The 16,326-nt window shown below is 39.4% G+C and overlaps 1 protein-coding gene across 1 annotated transcript in view; it reads left to right on the top strand.

The window, feature by feature from the left end:
* Arhgef38 (Rho guanine nucleotide exchange factor 38) overlaps window positions 1-16,326 on the top strand; it is a 127,440-nt gene that overhangs the window by 21,133 nt on the left and 89,981 nt on the right. The window contains exon 2 of the mRNA XM_055628332.1: window positions 13,227-13,414. Coding sequence (XP_055484307.1) covers window positions 13,227-13,414 — 188 coding nt within the window. The remainder of the gene's footprint in view (window positions 1-13,226; window positions 13,415-16,326) is intronic.

Genomic DNA, 16,326 nt, shown 5'->3' with positions numbered 1-16,326 from the left:
CTATAGGGTGTTATTCTTAAAGACACAGTCTATTATGTTTAAATTGCTCTACTACAAGCTCAACTCAGAATCATTCTGAGTTTTGAAACACAGCTTTTGACATTGAAACCCCTTGCCTTCTCTCCTTTTTCAGTTACTATAGTAAATGTTAAATTGTGGGGAAATTTTATTATATCCAGAAAGACTTGGATGCATGGTCTATAAAAATTAACATCATAGCCATTTTAAATGTGTGGTTCAATAATATTCAAATATACTATAATGTGCAATACATCACCATCCTCCACTTTTAAAACAATTTTAAGTGAAAGTGTAATTCTCTTTGGCAGTTTTGGGTGACAAGATGACTCGGGGGTTAAGAGTGTTAGCTGCTTTTCCAGAGCACCTCACTGTAGTCTCCAGCACTCATATCCAATGGCATGGAACTATGTGTAGCTTTAGCTCCAAGACACCCGCTTCTGTCCTCCATGGGCACCTGCAAACATACTGACACACAGATATACAAAAAATGAAAACAAATATTTTGAAAAGTGAAAAGAGAACTCTTTGCTGATCCTGGCAATCTCTCACTGTGATTTTCTTTTTCTTTATTCATATTTTTATTTTCATTGAATCTTTTTTTATTAATTACAGTTTATACACTTTGTATCCCAACTGTAGCTTCCTCCCTCATCCCCTCCCAATTCCACCCTCTTCTTCTCCCATGCCCCTCCCCCAGTCCACTGATAGGGGAAGTCCTCCTCCCCTTCTATCTGATCCTAGTCTATCAGGTCTCATCAGGAGTGGCTGCATTGTCTTCCTCTGTGGCCTGGTAAGGCTGCACACACACACACCCACGGGGAGGTTTTTGTGCGACAGAGTCTCACCATACAGCTGAGGAAGCCACCAAAGTCTTGCCTCTGCCTTCTGAGGGGTAGGGTTTGGACTATGCGCTGCCACACTGGCCATCTCTAGGATTTTTGACTGCTTTGGGAACCTTAACTAAGTGACAGCCTCTGTAGTCAACTTGTGCCTGCTTTGTTTCTCTTTACATCATGTTCACAACAGTCACATGTTGTAGTGTGGCCCAGCATTTCCTTCCATTTGAAGGCTTAGCCATGTTCTGTTTAATGAGATTCCTGTGGTCTGTTTGTTCATTCATCCACTGCTGCGCACTAAGGTGACAAATGCTGTTATAAACACACGTACATGAACATCCTGCCTTCCTTTAGTGGAGATCCACACTCACAGGCAGGAATTACTGCACACCGTAACAATAGATCACATCTATTGTTGATTGTTCGAGGAATTATTACTCTGCATCTCACAGTGTCTGTATCGTTTTTTTCTGCATTCCCACTGATGGAGTTCTTGATTCTCCAGATTCTTGCAGGAATTTCTCAGCTTTTGTCTTTATTAGGAACCCAGAATCCTAGTGGGTGGTGTCTTACTGTGTTTGATTTGCATTTTTTTTTCAGAATTAATAACGTTGGGTGTCTTTCAGGCACACATTGGTTGTTTGTGTATTTTTGGAGAAATGTCTGTTCAAGCGCTTTGCCAATTTTGAATAATTTTTTGTTGTTGTTTTGGTCACTTTTAGAGGTTCTTCACATAGTCTAAATATTGATGTGTAAATTTTGTCTCACACCTTACGGGTAACATTTTCAGTGCACTGATGTTCTTTTTGCAGAAATTTTTAAAGTCGCTCATGAAGTTTAGTTAACTAAGCTGTCTAATTGTTGCAGTCTGACTGTTTGCTGCCATATTCAAGCATCTACTGCCAAACCCATCATGAAAATTCTACATTGTGTTTTCTTCTTGTGCTATAGGTTTAACTCGGAGGATTCAGGGCTAAAATTTTCTATAGAGTATTAAATAAAGATTTGATGTGATTTCTGCTTCTTCCAGCATCATTTACTGAAAAATGGTCTTCCACCTTTGAATGATCTTAGCCTCCATGTAGACAGAATGTCATTAACTGCAAAGATGGTTCATTGCTGCTTTTCTAATCTATTTCATTATCTATATATCTATATTCTGGCACAGTTTCAATTCATTTTAAAGCACAAGTTCTCCAGCTTTTTCCGATTTTTCATGATTGACTATGTCCCTATCCCTTCCAGAAGCTGATTTGACAAAAATTTTTCTTTATACATTGCATACTCCAAAAATAGTACTTTTCAAAATTAACTCATTTCAACTTATGCAAAAAACAAAATATGAAGTTACAAGCCAAAGTTATAATAATGTCAACTTTTTCATGTTTTGCTTGAAATTTTTAAAAATCATTAGTTTTTTGAAAATTTCATACATTGTATTTTGAACATAGTTACCCCTCTCCTGCATCTTCTTCCAGATCCATCTCCTCTTCCATACTTACCAAACTGCGTTCTAGTTCTTTTTAAACCCGTTGACTCCAATTTGTGTTGCCCACATACTCTTGGGAGTATAGCCATCCACTGGACCATGGTCTATCAATGGCCACACCATAAAAAACAAAAAACAAAAAACAAAAAAAAAAAAGCAAACTCTCCTCCTCCGGGCAGGTCTCCTTAGCTCTTCAGATAGGGATTTACTTCCTGTCTCCCTTCCCACAGAATGCTAGGATTTTGTCTGGCTTTCAGTTGCATAGGTCTTGTGCATGCTGTCTTAACCACATAGGAATTCATAAGTGAAAATGCTCTGTCATGTCTAGAAAGTATTCTTTTGTTGTAGTCATCCACTACCTCTGACTCTTATACTCCCCCCACACACACACATTTTGCATAATAATCCCACAACCTTGGGAAGAGGGTGTGATTTAGATGTCTCATTTAGGGCTGAGCATTCCAGTTACTGAACTTTGACCAGTTGTGTATCTTTCTGTGAATCACAATTTACTGCAAAAAGAAGCTTCTAGGATGGGAGTTGAGAGATGCTCTAATCCATGGGTAAAATAATGTTATTATAGCCAGGCATAGTGATGCATGCCTTTAATACCAGCATTCAGGAGGTAGAGGCAGGCAGATTATTTGTGAGTTCTAAGACTTCTTGCTTTATATAGTGAGTTCCAGGACAGCCAGAGTTCCATAGTGAGACCCTGTCTTGAAAAAACAAAATAATAGCTGGGCTCACTGGCACAATCCCAGCACTCAAGAGGCAGAGGCAGGCAGAGGTCTGTGAGTTCAAGACCAGCCTGGTCTACAGAGTGAGTCCAGGACAGCCAAGGCTACACAGATAAACCCTGTCTCAAAAAAACAAAAAACAAAAAACAAAAAACCAAACCTAAACAAAAAAGGCCCAAAACAAAAACAAACAAACAAACAAACAAAAACCTCTAAAATAACAACAACAGCAACAATAATATAGTCATTAGGAGTCAGTTTAAGTCTATGTCCATTTAGCAGAATGATAGTACTAGGTTCTCTCTGAGATCTTATAACCTGTCTAGCCACAGGTTCTTGGCCATGATAACAATGACAGTCTAAGAGTTTCATCTTGTGGAACTGGACTTAAGTCCAATCAGAAACTGGTGGTTACACCTGTGACATTCATGCCATTATTGCATGAGTGACCATGTTTTGACCAGCTGGACATTATTGTAACTCCTATGGTTAACAGATAGATAAGCTTGATGATTGCCCGTAGAGATAAGGATATCAGTATAGGACCAAAGGGGTATCTTTCAAAGGAGGAAAGACAGACCACAATGACATAAAAAGCGAAGGGGACATAACAGACAAGGACAGATTAAATGGGACAATGGGGAGGGGTGAGGTCAAGATAGAAGAGAGAACAACTAAGACTAAAGACCTTTTGAATGTATAATTAATATTTAAATTGAATCACCTTATCATGGAGCAACAGTGTGCCTACTAAACCCAGATAAAAAAAAAACCTAGTGCCAGGAATGGGTTACTTCTTTTGGCCTTGTTGTCCAGTGAGGTCCCACTGATCCCCAAACATCATAGACTATTGCCATTGCTCTTGGTAACCCCTTAGAACTTGATAAGACCATACTGATGAACACACCACATACTTGAGCCATAGAGCAATGGAGATGATCCCTATTGCCTGGCTTTTATAGTACTGGAAGGTGCTATGCACATTGCTAGAGGAAAGTGATCATGCTGTCTTTTAGACTAGTATGTACATGTTTGTGTGTGTGGTGTGTATGTACTCATGCATGTGTGCTTAATTCCACAGACTGATGTTATAGAGCTTCTAGATCCCCAAGATGTATTATTTTTGAGACTGGCCTCAAACACTGAGATAGAACCCCGCGTCTCTGCTCCAGATTTGTTTATTTATTTCTTTATTTATTATTTATCTATGGATATGAGTGGTGTGTCTGCATATATGTATGTGTATCACTAGAAAAAGACATTTGATCTCCTGGTACTGGAGTTACACAGAGTTGTGAGCTACCATGTGAGTGGTGGGAATCAAACCTGTGTCTAAAAGTAATCTGCTATCTCTAGATGACACTTTGAAATCCATTTCTCTTAATGTTTCTTGTTTTCTATTATGCTGTCATTTGGGGGTCCATTTTCATTTAAGTGAAATTTTTATTATTGGAATATTTTCAGAGAGATTACATAGGTAGCTACTGTCCAAATTACATTTGAAGACAGGCAGGCTTGTACCCTAAAATACAACCTTCACGGGTCTAAGATCAAATCTTTTTCCCTCAGAATTATTTATCCATGCTGCTCCTAAGAACCTGTCTTTATCCTTAGAGTTTTAGAAACTTCTCCATATGTCTCACATGCCACATTCTTGCACAGTGTTATGCTATGGATAAAATAAATATTTTAGGATGAGAAATGTTGTCTATGATTTCTCCAGCTGCCTCTTGCTTTTGAGAACTCACAGTGTAAATCATGCTGGCTTTGAATTTACAAAGATGTGCCTGTCTCTGCCTCCAGAGTGCTGGGATTAAAGGCATTTGTTGTACCATCACACTTGGCCTTTTCTTAGCTCCTGTGCTGTCTAGTTTTATGTCAAGTTGATACAGGTTAGTATCATTAGAGAAGATGGAGCCTGGGTTGAGAAAAATGTCTCCATAAGATCAGGCTATAGGCAAGCCTGTAGGGTATTTTCTTAGTAATTCATGGGGGAGGGACCAGCCCATTGTGGGCTGAGGTCCTGAGTTCTGTAAGAAAGCAGGCTGAGCAAACCAGTTAGCAGCACCCCTCCATGGCCTCTGCTTCAGTTCCTGTTTCCAGGTTCCTGCCCTGCTTGAGTTCCTGTTCTAGCTCCCTTTGATGATGAGCTGTGATGTGGAGGCACAAGCTGAATAAACCATTTCCTCCCCAATTTCATTTGGTCATGGGGTTTTGTCATAGCGACATAACCCTGACTAGCATCCTCTTATCACTCTTCTTTGGTTCGTGTTCCTTCTCCCTTCAGATTCCTCTTCCTCATTTCAGTATTCCCTGTGATAGCATTTGCTCTTTGAGGAAAACCTCCCAAATGCCCTTTGATGATGATAGTTGTTAACAAAATGAATGTTTATTGGATCCCCATGCTTGAGAGAATTCTACTAAGCACAATGCTAGGGCAGTAATTCTTTCCTCTTAACCTCTGAAGGTATTTTCCTTTTTTTCCTCTCAGTCACTCATGGATATGATTGTTATTTCTATGCAGGTCTTTTCTTCTTGAGTACTTTTAAGATTCCCTATTTATCTTTATCTCATTGAAGCTCAAAGTTTTATTCCAAATATAGTGTATTGATCATAATTCACTTATAGTATTTGGCACTGAGAAATAGTGTCTTTTGGGGAAGACAGTCCCCCCCCTCCCCAGTAGCTAAGTAGCCTGTAGCTACTCAGGTAGGGGCGGGACTACGTGAGGTCCTCAGCATTCACACTGGGATTTTGTCTGGCTCGATTTTGAGCAGTCTTGGGCACACAACCGTAGCCAGTGTGAGTTCATGTATGCAACAGCACTGTCATGTCCTGCAAAGGGTCTCACTCCAGATGTCCACTTCATCTGGCTCTCATGTTCTTTCCATTCTCTCTTCTGTGATGATCCCAGAGACTTGGGGCAAGCAGAATGCTATAGGTATCCAGTTTGGTCTGAGCACTCTATTTTTTAAGTCCCACTCACTCCAAAAGAACCCTTTCTGAGGACAGTTGAGAGACACACTATTTTAGTTGCATGGTGAAAGGGAGGCCCCTTTGCTTCACTTCCCATACATGAATTTAAGTCTTTTAATTCTAGTATGCAATGCTTTAAATGCATTTTACATGTTTTGGGATGTACAAGTAACATATATTTACTTTTTAAAATGAATTTCTTGCCCATAGTTACTCACATTTTATTTGTTATTAGCGTGTAACGTGTGTTTGAGAGATGTGTGTGTGTGTGATATATTAAAAATTGGGATTTTTAATATTAATTCCAAAGCATATGAGACATTAAGTTTTGTTAATTTCTACCTTAATTTTACTGCAGTCATGGGTCTTATTACTGGTTCTTTGAAACTTTATGACGTACAGGATAGCATATTTTCAGAAAGCTTATATGAGGCCTTGAATAGAACCTGTATGTCTCTGATTACTGGCTGGTTATAAGTGATTTCTTATCTGGCAGGCCTACTGGGTACTGCACTATGTTGAAAATGCTGTAGATCATGACTGGGCTGGTCTGTCAAATCCTGCACACAGTTCTCAAGTGTCTTATGTCACGTGTTTTGATGTGCCATGCTACTCAGTTCATGTGGAGCCTGCATTTTCCTGTCTTCCTGATGAGCAGAAGGCTTTAATGATCTGCAGCGTCCATCCACATTTTTACCCTGTGGTCTGTTTTTCCCAGTATAAAAATAGCCACATTGCCTCTCTTAAAATTGCTGTTTGCTTGGTATTTAGGAAATAAGTTCACTCCTACTCTTCCCACGTGCTTGGGTTCTCTCGTATGAACAGCATATGGATTTCCAAACACTTGGTGGATTGCTAGCTATTGATTTCTCAGGATTGGAATGACTACCTAGCACTTGTTTCTGCCTGCGTTTCCCCCCCCCCTCTTCCTTTGGATTGCTCGTTTTCCTTCTCTTTGCACTTTGTCTCTACAGGTTTTGAAATGTCATATATTTAAATGGTTGGCCTCAATGTTTTACTATATATGCTTAACCTCAAGACATTTAAAATGTATTAATGACTTTATCTTATATTATGAAGAAAGGTTCATGTTTAAAGCCCTTTCAAGCCACCAGAGTCTCTCTCATGCTATCATTTCCTGCAGTTCTGTTTTCTCCCTTCCTTCCTGGCCTTCCTCCTCCTAAGTGAAGCTTGCCCATTTGGCCCCATGCTCTCTGCTAACCGATTTCTCCACTGAAAACCACTTTTTACCCGTGTTTCTAGTCCTTCAAATTCTTGCTCAGTATTGACCTTTTTTGGTCTCTTGTTTAAAGTCGTTATGCTGTTTGAGCTCTTGCTAGCAGTCATTGCTTCATTTCTCTCCTATTGCTGAAAACCTGTGAGGGTCTTAAATAACACATTGCAACTTTGCATGTTCCTTCCCCACCAGAAGTGAAGCGCTGCGAGAAATGAGACTTGTTATTTGATGTTTTAAAATAACTGTATCCCTGTTCCCAGCTTTAAGACTCCATGTCCATTGTTAAACATTCAATGAGCTCAGATCCAAAACTCATGGAAGAGTAGTCAGAGTTTTATCAGAGGAAATCTTTTCTCTGTCCTCACCCAGAGCCAAGGCTGGGAGAGGATAGTGATATTAATATGCTTCTCTTGAAGCATTTTTTGACAGTTTCATTTCTACTCTTTCTCCTGAGTATGTATGTAAACGCTGTTTGTATTTCTCAGTTGAGAGTATGAGATGAGAGCCATTCCCAAGCCTTTCTAGTTCTTTCTGAACCCTCACCAGCTGGGTCAATTCAGCAGTTCTGCCTCAAACTCCTCTCCAAGCTGACTAATTCAAATCGGCTTCTCGCAGCTTCCGGATGAATTGCTCTGCAGGGCCTCAAACTAACCCCAGCAATCTGTTCTAATCTTCTGGCTCCTTCTCATTTTCTGATTTGTTCTGTCTTCACCTGTGTCTTTCTTGTTCTCTCTGCAACCTGTCTCTGTAAAAAAAAACAAAACAAAACAAAAAAAACTGTCCTAGTAAGAAACTCTCCATAAAAAAACTCTCCCTCTCTCCCTCTACTGCTCTTAAGTAGCCACTCTTTTCTTTCTTGTTCTCATGAGAGTTAGGAGTATCTTATCGCTAATTCATTCTGTCAAATCTCTCTCTGATTCATCACTTTGCCTTCCCTCAATTAGATGTCACTTTCAAACATGGCTGCTTCCATCTATAAACTAATGTTATCTTCATTGTTTGAGATTTAAGGTATGTACTAAGGGTGTGTCTGCATTCCAGCTAGATCACATAGACCTAGAAGGTTTTCGGATGTGATCCCTTGCCAGGGCAGCATGTTGCTGGATTAAAATTCTTCTATATATGCATTCTCTTTCGATTCTTGATTTAAAATGTGTCCTAAATGTAATTATTTTAATCTAGTTACACTTTAGTTCACACACACACACACACACACACACACACACACACACACACACACCTGTGAGAATAGAGATTAGATAGAACTGGCACTATTAGATAGAACTACCCGCTACATACTGTATAAGGTACAGCAAGGGCTCACAAGATGGTTCCACAGGTAAAGGTCTTGCCACACAAGTGTGGTGACCTGAGTTTCATCCCTGGAACCCATCTAAAGTGGAGAAACAATTCCACTAAGTTGTCTTCTAATCTTCAAAAGTGCATAACTCTTTCTGTCTCTCTCTCCCTCCCTCCCTTCCTCTCTCTTCCCTTTCCCCCACTCTCTCTCTCTCACACACACTAATAATAAATATAACAAAACTATTTTAAAATAAAGTTGTTTTTTTAAAAAGTTCACTTTAAAAGTGCAAGTGGTAGTTGCAAAAGATGTGCAAGAGCCTACTAGTGTTGAAAATAAAATAAATGAACTATTATAATCACATCCCTGTCTGTGCATGAAAATATTTTAGGAGAGATTATACACTGAACTATAAAACAGCTATTAATACAGTGAAAAGCATATTGCAACTACAAAAGAAAACACACCTAATTATAATAACCCTTTAACCTGACTTGTGCTGTATGTGTGTTATACTCTGCAATATAAACATCAATCATTTCATTCTCAAAACTGCTTTATAAGGTTTGCTATCATTATCCTTTACTTATAGATGAGGAATTTTACATGTAAAATGCTAAAGAGTTTGCTGAAGATAACAGCTATAATAAATGTTAGAGGCAAGGTTTGGACATTTTCTGGCTCCGAAGTCTATGTATTATCTTTTATAATAGTTACTACAAGTATATATTACTTTACAGCTTGAAAAAATAACTTCTTAAACCCACCCCCAAATAGAAGTAGTAGCAGTAATATTAGCAGCAAAGCTAATTCTATGGAGAACCTGACTACCAGTGAAGGAAGCCTTCAGTCTCCCATCCCCCAATCTCCCTTATGACGGGGCATCTTTTTATATCCTTTGTATCCATAAAGGACCAGCATCTTTCTCATGCATGTCCCTATCCCAGGAAATTCTCGGGATTCTAAAACTCATCTCTGTCCTCACAGGGACTTCCATGTTTATTTTCCTCATTCTTTTCCACCTGCTCTGCCCACACTAGAAACAAACATTTCTCTTGACTAGCTGTCAACTATAAAACAATGAGATAACTATTTGCCTTGGGTGTTGAAAATTTGTATCGGATGTGTCTGGGTATTAGGATGGGCTATATCACAATAAACCTATCACAAATTGAAGAAATGTAAAAGAAGAATTCAAATAATAAGCATAACATACAGAACACTACAGCTTAACTTTGGCTATTTTACATCTCTGACTCTTCTGTTAGCTTATATTTGGGCAAAATGACCTAATGAAAGTATACTGTACATTGAAGAGTGGCTATTTCATGCCATGCCCTGAATACTGCACAGAAAGTGAAACACAGAATGGAGTATGTTTTTGATTTCACGTGTTAGTAACACCAGTGACTTAAATGAGAACCCAGTATGAACATGTTAGAACAAAGAATCCTGTGGCTTCCATGCATCTGATTTCATTAAAGATCACAGGTCTCTGTGGCTGTTCTGCCTATGGGGAAGCTTAACATTTGTGTTGTTTTAAAGAGCTCCAGGAGTGTCCACATAAACTCACTCAGTTTCATATTCTCTACAACACTGAGGCAGCTGTAATTCATCCTTGACTATGAATGCTCACAAAATGTAACAATTAAATTGGCTAAAAATAGTTCATCACCAGAGCTCCAAGAAAAATGTTTGCAGGTGACAGAAGTGGAAAATGGCAGAGAGAATCTCACATATCACTCCTTTAACTCCAGAGGTGTATTTTTGGTTGTAAGAATTTGAATGTTCTTTTAGTCTCAGCTGCATATTGGTTTTGTAGGTTCTTGCTGACTATGATGGTAGCTGCTGGTTGGGCTGGGCTACAAATACGTTTGTATATAAAAACTTGGTATAAGTCAAATACACAAAAAATTTTAAGGCGAGAAGGAGCTTGTTAAAATAAAACTTGGTGTCCATGGTGCGTTGTGGAAAAGTTGTTAGTTTAAGAATGCAAGCAAACATCAAAATGTTTGAAGATCTGATCATAAAACGACAAGCAAGCTGAGTCTTTGTTCCCGTAATAAACTTGAGTCAGAAGAACAAACAAAGAAATCTACAAGGTTGCTCAACTCCGAGTTCTATGAGAAGGTTTTTGAGCCTGAAAAACACTTTCGAAATTGAATATCTTGACTGATATTTTATGTTGGCCCAACGGGTTCCCAGTGTCCACAGCTATGACCAAGATGCTAAGGAGCACTAGAAAAAAAAAAAAGAAACTAAGTATTTTTTAATTAAAAAAAAAAAAACCGTTGTGTAAGTTTTAAAGTACAGCAACTGAAACACCTGGGGAAGAAGTGGACTTGGAATTGAAGACTGGAAGTGAGAACTGGAAAGAATCTGGGGACATGTTAGGAGTATTTCCTTGACAAAGATACATAAAGGTCTTTGTTAGGTTCCTATATTATGTCTATAAGGCATGTTTGCTTGTTTTTCAAGATAATGTTAAGTAATTGGACACTATCTGGACTGGTTTGGGAGCTCTCTGCTAGTGGCATCATTTTCTGTGCTCTTTCATATATCCCTGCAGTAAAGTCTCCCTACATGTTGTTGGCCTCCTTCTGCCCTGCTTCACGTTATTTCCCTGTGTATGTGTTTTAAGTAATGTTGTACAGCTATACACATATTATATATATGTGTGTGTGTATAATATTAAAAAGAAAAACCTTAAAGTCGACTTCTCTGTTTTTGTTGCTGTTCCTGCTACTACTCTCATTAGAATGTTTGTTTAGCATGTACGACCCCTGGGTTTGAAATTTATAGTACTGCATACATTGTCGCTTGAGCATGGTGGCATGTACTTGTAACCCCAGCACATGGAAGGCAGAGGCAGGAGGACCAAGTGTTTAAGGTCACATCTTCGGCTGCAGAGAGGATTCCAGGTCAACGCAGCCTCAAAACAAAATCACAATCATAAAAACCCCCAAAGGTCCCCGACACCTGTGTGCCTGGTCTGCTCTCTGCGGTCTCTCCGCTCATAACGGGACCGTCTTTCATATCACGCATAATTAATAGCAGTGGCAGTGAATGTAACTTGTCCTTTCATCTTGGGGGGCTCAAAAAAACCACAGGATTATTTCACTGTATGTTAAGAACTATACTGATTAATAAGCATGACAGAAATCTTCATAACACAGATAAAAAGATAAAGGGGGCAGAACATTCCCCACACCAGCAGTCATTCTTTTTCCATTTTTAGATTCTATCTTCTGAAACAGCTCGTGGAGATTATTTCTTTAACATGGGATGTCCTAAGCTTATCAAACCACGTGTTTTATATGTCACTTTCAGCTCTAGTACAATTTGATGTTGGAGTTTCCCTTGTGACATTCTCCACAAGTGTTTGGTTACGCACTTTTCCAAATTCCTGGAGTTAATCAGGCAGGAAGGGAAGAATTTTCGCTTTTTAAAGTGTCTGCTCACATTCTTGGGCAGGCCTCTTTATAACAGACCATTGATTCCTCTCTTGAACCCTCCTCCACTAGTCCATTAGCTTTGTTTCCAGGGCCATCGAGGTGAAGAGCTCTTTATTTCCGCTTGTACATATTGCAGTTTGTACCTTTCTGTTTTCTGTACAGAGTTTTCAAGGTCTTTTTCCAATGTTTGTTTTTATTAACATTGAAGGTTTCTCGCATATCAGTTCCAGGTGAGAAATCTTCAGTTATACTTCTCACATACCAGTTAATACAAGAACAGTATTAACCTTAAATGAAATAAAATTATTTTTTTCAACTGCAAAGACTAACATGAAGGTTAAACTTCAATATTGAATCAATCAATCTATCACGAACACACAGACTACTATGATTCCAAGTCCTGTGAACTTCTGGTGGATAGTTAATTTGTAGCTTCCAGAGTTTTACATTGTTGTAAGAAGTTTTTCCCTGATGATTTTAACTTTCTTACCTTACTATCCCCTTCAAACACTTGGCTATATGTGGAACATACTACTTGTCTTAACCTCTTAATCCTGTGACTTTTTCAAGAAAAGCTGTCAGGTTGGTTTAATAATTAAGAAATAACTAGATTTACAGAATATTAAAGATAATCCATTAAAAATCATAGTTGAAATGTATTTAATTCCCTCATTGCCTCACTCCTCATGGGTTCTGATTATGAATGAAAAGAGAAAACCCAACTGCATGCCATTCATTTTCATTCCACTGAGTATTATCTACTGGGTAATTGTTTTCAGTAATAGGAACAAATAGGATTGGGAGGTATTTCACTTCCTAATTAAAATTTTCATTGGTTTCAAAAGCAGACATGTTCAGAAGTTCTGAGTTGAGTTTTTATATGTCCTGTCTCCAAACTAAAAGTCAGCTTCATAGACTGAGATTGTAGCAAGAGGATGTGTCGGAAGCCATGACGTCTGAATATCATTTCATGACTTTGCAGAAGCTGTTCTCTCATGTCTTTATCTTGTTCTTGATTTTATCAGATCCCTATTTAGTGGGGAACTAACATAGGACATCCCACTTCGAAGATCCCTAAGCCTTTTGCCTGGTTAACCACAACCCTGCATTGTATGTTCTGAAGGAAAAGAAACCTCAGCACAGATTCTCACCTGAACCTGTTGTTGTTTTAACAGAAAAGATGACTCCACAGGCTGATTGCTCCTCAGCTGAGACCCTAACCCCTGAGGAAGAGCAACAGATAGGAAGGATGATGGCAAAGCGGGCGAAGATCATCAGGGAGCTGATACAGACGGAGAGGGATTACGTCACGGATCTGGAGCTGTGCCTTAGGGAAGTGGTGCAGCCGCTGAGAAGCAAACAGGTGAATGCAAGTTTGAGAATGAGTTGCTTTTTCTAGTACTTTCTCTAATGGTCTAAACCGGCACAATACCACTGTGAAGTCCAAGCACCTAGTGTCCGTGAGGTTCGGGTGTGTCCTTCTCAGGGTTTCTAGTCCTAAATTCAGAGATGAAATTGTCAAGTCATAACTCTGGTATCAAGGAGCTGAAGTGCTGTCTCCCTGTTTACAAGAGGAAACAATCTCAAACACGGTGGGAAGGAAATTCACAGATTTTTTTTTTCCCCCACCGTGAAATTTCTGTGTTCTTCCCTGGGATTTCCCTGAAACACGTAACGAGTTTGGGAAATAAGCTTTCAGCAGTCTTTGCAACAAATTATTAATTCAGTGCTGATCATGGATTCAGGGAAAAAATGGATGTAAACCCCACTCCTTCCCTCCCCCCAGCTCAATTAAACTTATTACTACTTGGCTTAGTGAAAGTCAACATAAAAACTGACCTGGATGTTAGTAAAAATTTTCTCTTCAGTAGGAATGGACCTAAGCAAAACGTCAAGCATTTATAAGTGAATAATTCTTCCCCCTTAAAAGACTTTTCTGAGAATTTTTTTGGAATGTTTGAGAATGTTTTTAGAGTGGAAGTACACAGCTATTTCATTCACTAACTTGTCACGTATTGAATGTGTGGTCATTGGCATTGTTCTCAGCACTCGGTCCTTGGGAGGTTTCCTTTAGTGCAGCTGACGGCCATACAATAAATAAACAAAAACTGAGATGAAGATATAGCGATGGTGTACACCAGCTAACATAGGAAAGGGAGTTGAAGAATGGAAAGAAGTGGTGCTTCAATTCCAAGTCGAGTGGTAAGTCAAGGTCTTTCTAGGGTGCATCAGGGCAGACTGTTGGTATAATGTTCTTTGCCCTTGTTCATTCAAATGCTGGTCTCTCTACGCCACTATCTGGTTTCAATCTGGACATTGCATTGTGATGTTTATTCTTCACCTGTCTCACTTGTATAAACATGCCACCATTTGTTCTCTGTGTTGTCAATAAAACAACCAGCCAGTGCCGTGCAGTGGGGATAATAGGGTGGGACATGCTGGTCCGGAGGGGTAAAGAAGGAAGCAAGGGAGTAGGAGAACAGAGATCTGCAGGAGAGAACCTAGAACCATGCGGAGGGATGAACCAGAACTAAGATATGACTAAAAGCAAGTGTAATGGGTGAAATCTGAATGGTAGGAAACTATGCGGGCTTGGAGGTTTAGGATGGAGTAACTATTGCCCAGCATTGTGCTCTAGGTTAATTAAATAAATCCTAGTCTCTGTGTGGTGACTTGGGTATACAGCTGGTTTAAGAATAACCGCTGCTTAACTAAAAGATATATCAATAGTAAATATTAATTGTTCACAACAGCAGACAATGGAAATGAGAAGTTCAAGGCAGGACAGACGAGGGCAAGAACCTCACAGAGTTGGAAGTGGTCCTTGTATATAATCCAACCTGTTCATCAACAAAGAGAAAGCAAAAGTATAAACACATCCCTGCACTCAAATAAAATCACTGATTCTTGGACCCTAACAATAGATCCTCAGAAATGGAATAGTTAGAAATCATATTAGTGCTGAGCATGGTGACACGTGCCTTTAATCCCAGCACTGGGGAGGCAGAGGAGGATAGATTTTTGAGTTTCAGATCAGCCTGGTCTTCCTAGAGTTTCAGGCGAGACAGGGCAACATAGAAAGGCACTATCTCAAAAAAAAAAAGTGTAATTAAGGTTTTGTTTGTTTCATTAATTAATTTATTTACTTTACATTCCAGTTGAAATTTCCTCTTCCTCCGAGACTCCCAGTCCCTCCCTCTCCTCTCCTCTCCCACTCTACAACCCTTTCTTTCTCCTCAGAAAGGAGGAGACCTCCCACAGATATTAGACTGCCTTGGCAAATCAATATATACTAGGACTGGCCACATCCTTTTCTACTGAGGCTAGACAAAGCTGTCCAGTTAGGGGAAAGGGATCCAAAGTGAAGCAACAGAGTCAGAAACAGCCCTGCTCCTGCTGTTAGAGGTCCCACATGAGGACCAGGCTGTACATCTGTTACATATGTTTGGGGGCCTAGGACCATCCCACGAATGCTCTCTGGTTGGTGGTTCAGTCTCTGTGAGCCCCTATGGGCCCAGGTTAGTAGGTTCGGTAGGCTTTCTTGGTGTCCTTGAGCCCTCTGGCTCTTTTGATCCTTCCTCTCCCCCTCTTCATAAGATTCCTGAAGCTCAGCCTAATGCTTGGCTGTGGGTTTCTGCATCCGTTTTCATCAGCTGCTGGGTGAAGCCACTCAGATGACTGTTATGCTAGGCTCCTGCCTGCAAGTACAGTAGAATGTTATTAGCAGTGTCGGGAGCGGGCTCTCACTCATGGCATGGGATGCAAGTGTGTTTTTAATGTCAACTGCCAAAGAAAATTCAATAGTCCTGAATTTCATTCCCATTAATAGTTGAGAGGTCTTTTCTCTGTATCATTCCTCCTGAAAAAAAAAAAACTTGTATATTTATTAGTCTTATAATGTAGTCCCCTTTTACATTCTTAACTTTTAAAAATCATTGTTCATATAATTCTTTACTATAATACCTTTTGGAATATTCTTTTTTCCTTCCTACACATTGTGAACAACTTTCTTAGTCTGTCTTTTGCCTTCTAACTTTGGTTAAGAGTCAGGCGGTTTTTGATCTTACCATGTTTGTGCATTTGGTTTGGAATTTAGTTTCTTAGTATGTACCCACAGTTACAAAACTATTATTAGTCAGTTGTACTAGCAACAGTTTATTCTCACCCTACTCCCACCAGTATATATAACCTTAAGAAGCAGAGTATCTGTTACCCTCCTCAACCTTTCTGTGTGTGTGTGTGTGTGTGTGTGTGTGTGTGTGTGTGTGTGTGTGT

This window comes from Psammomys obesus, unplaced genomic scaffold, assembly GCF_907164565.1.
Source record: "Psammomys obesus unplaced genomic scaffold, mPsaObe1.curated_primary_1811, whole genome shotgun sequence".
Lineage (NCBI taxonomy): Eukaryota > Metazoa > Chordata > Mammalia > Rodentia > Muridae > Psammomys > Psammomys obesus.
The sequence above is the reverse complement of the archived record's forward strand: the minus strand, read 5'-3'. Positions and strand labels throughout refer to the sequence as shown.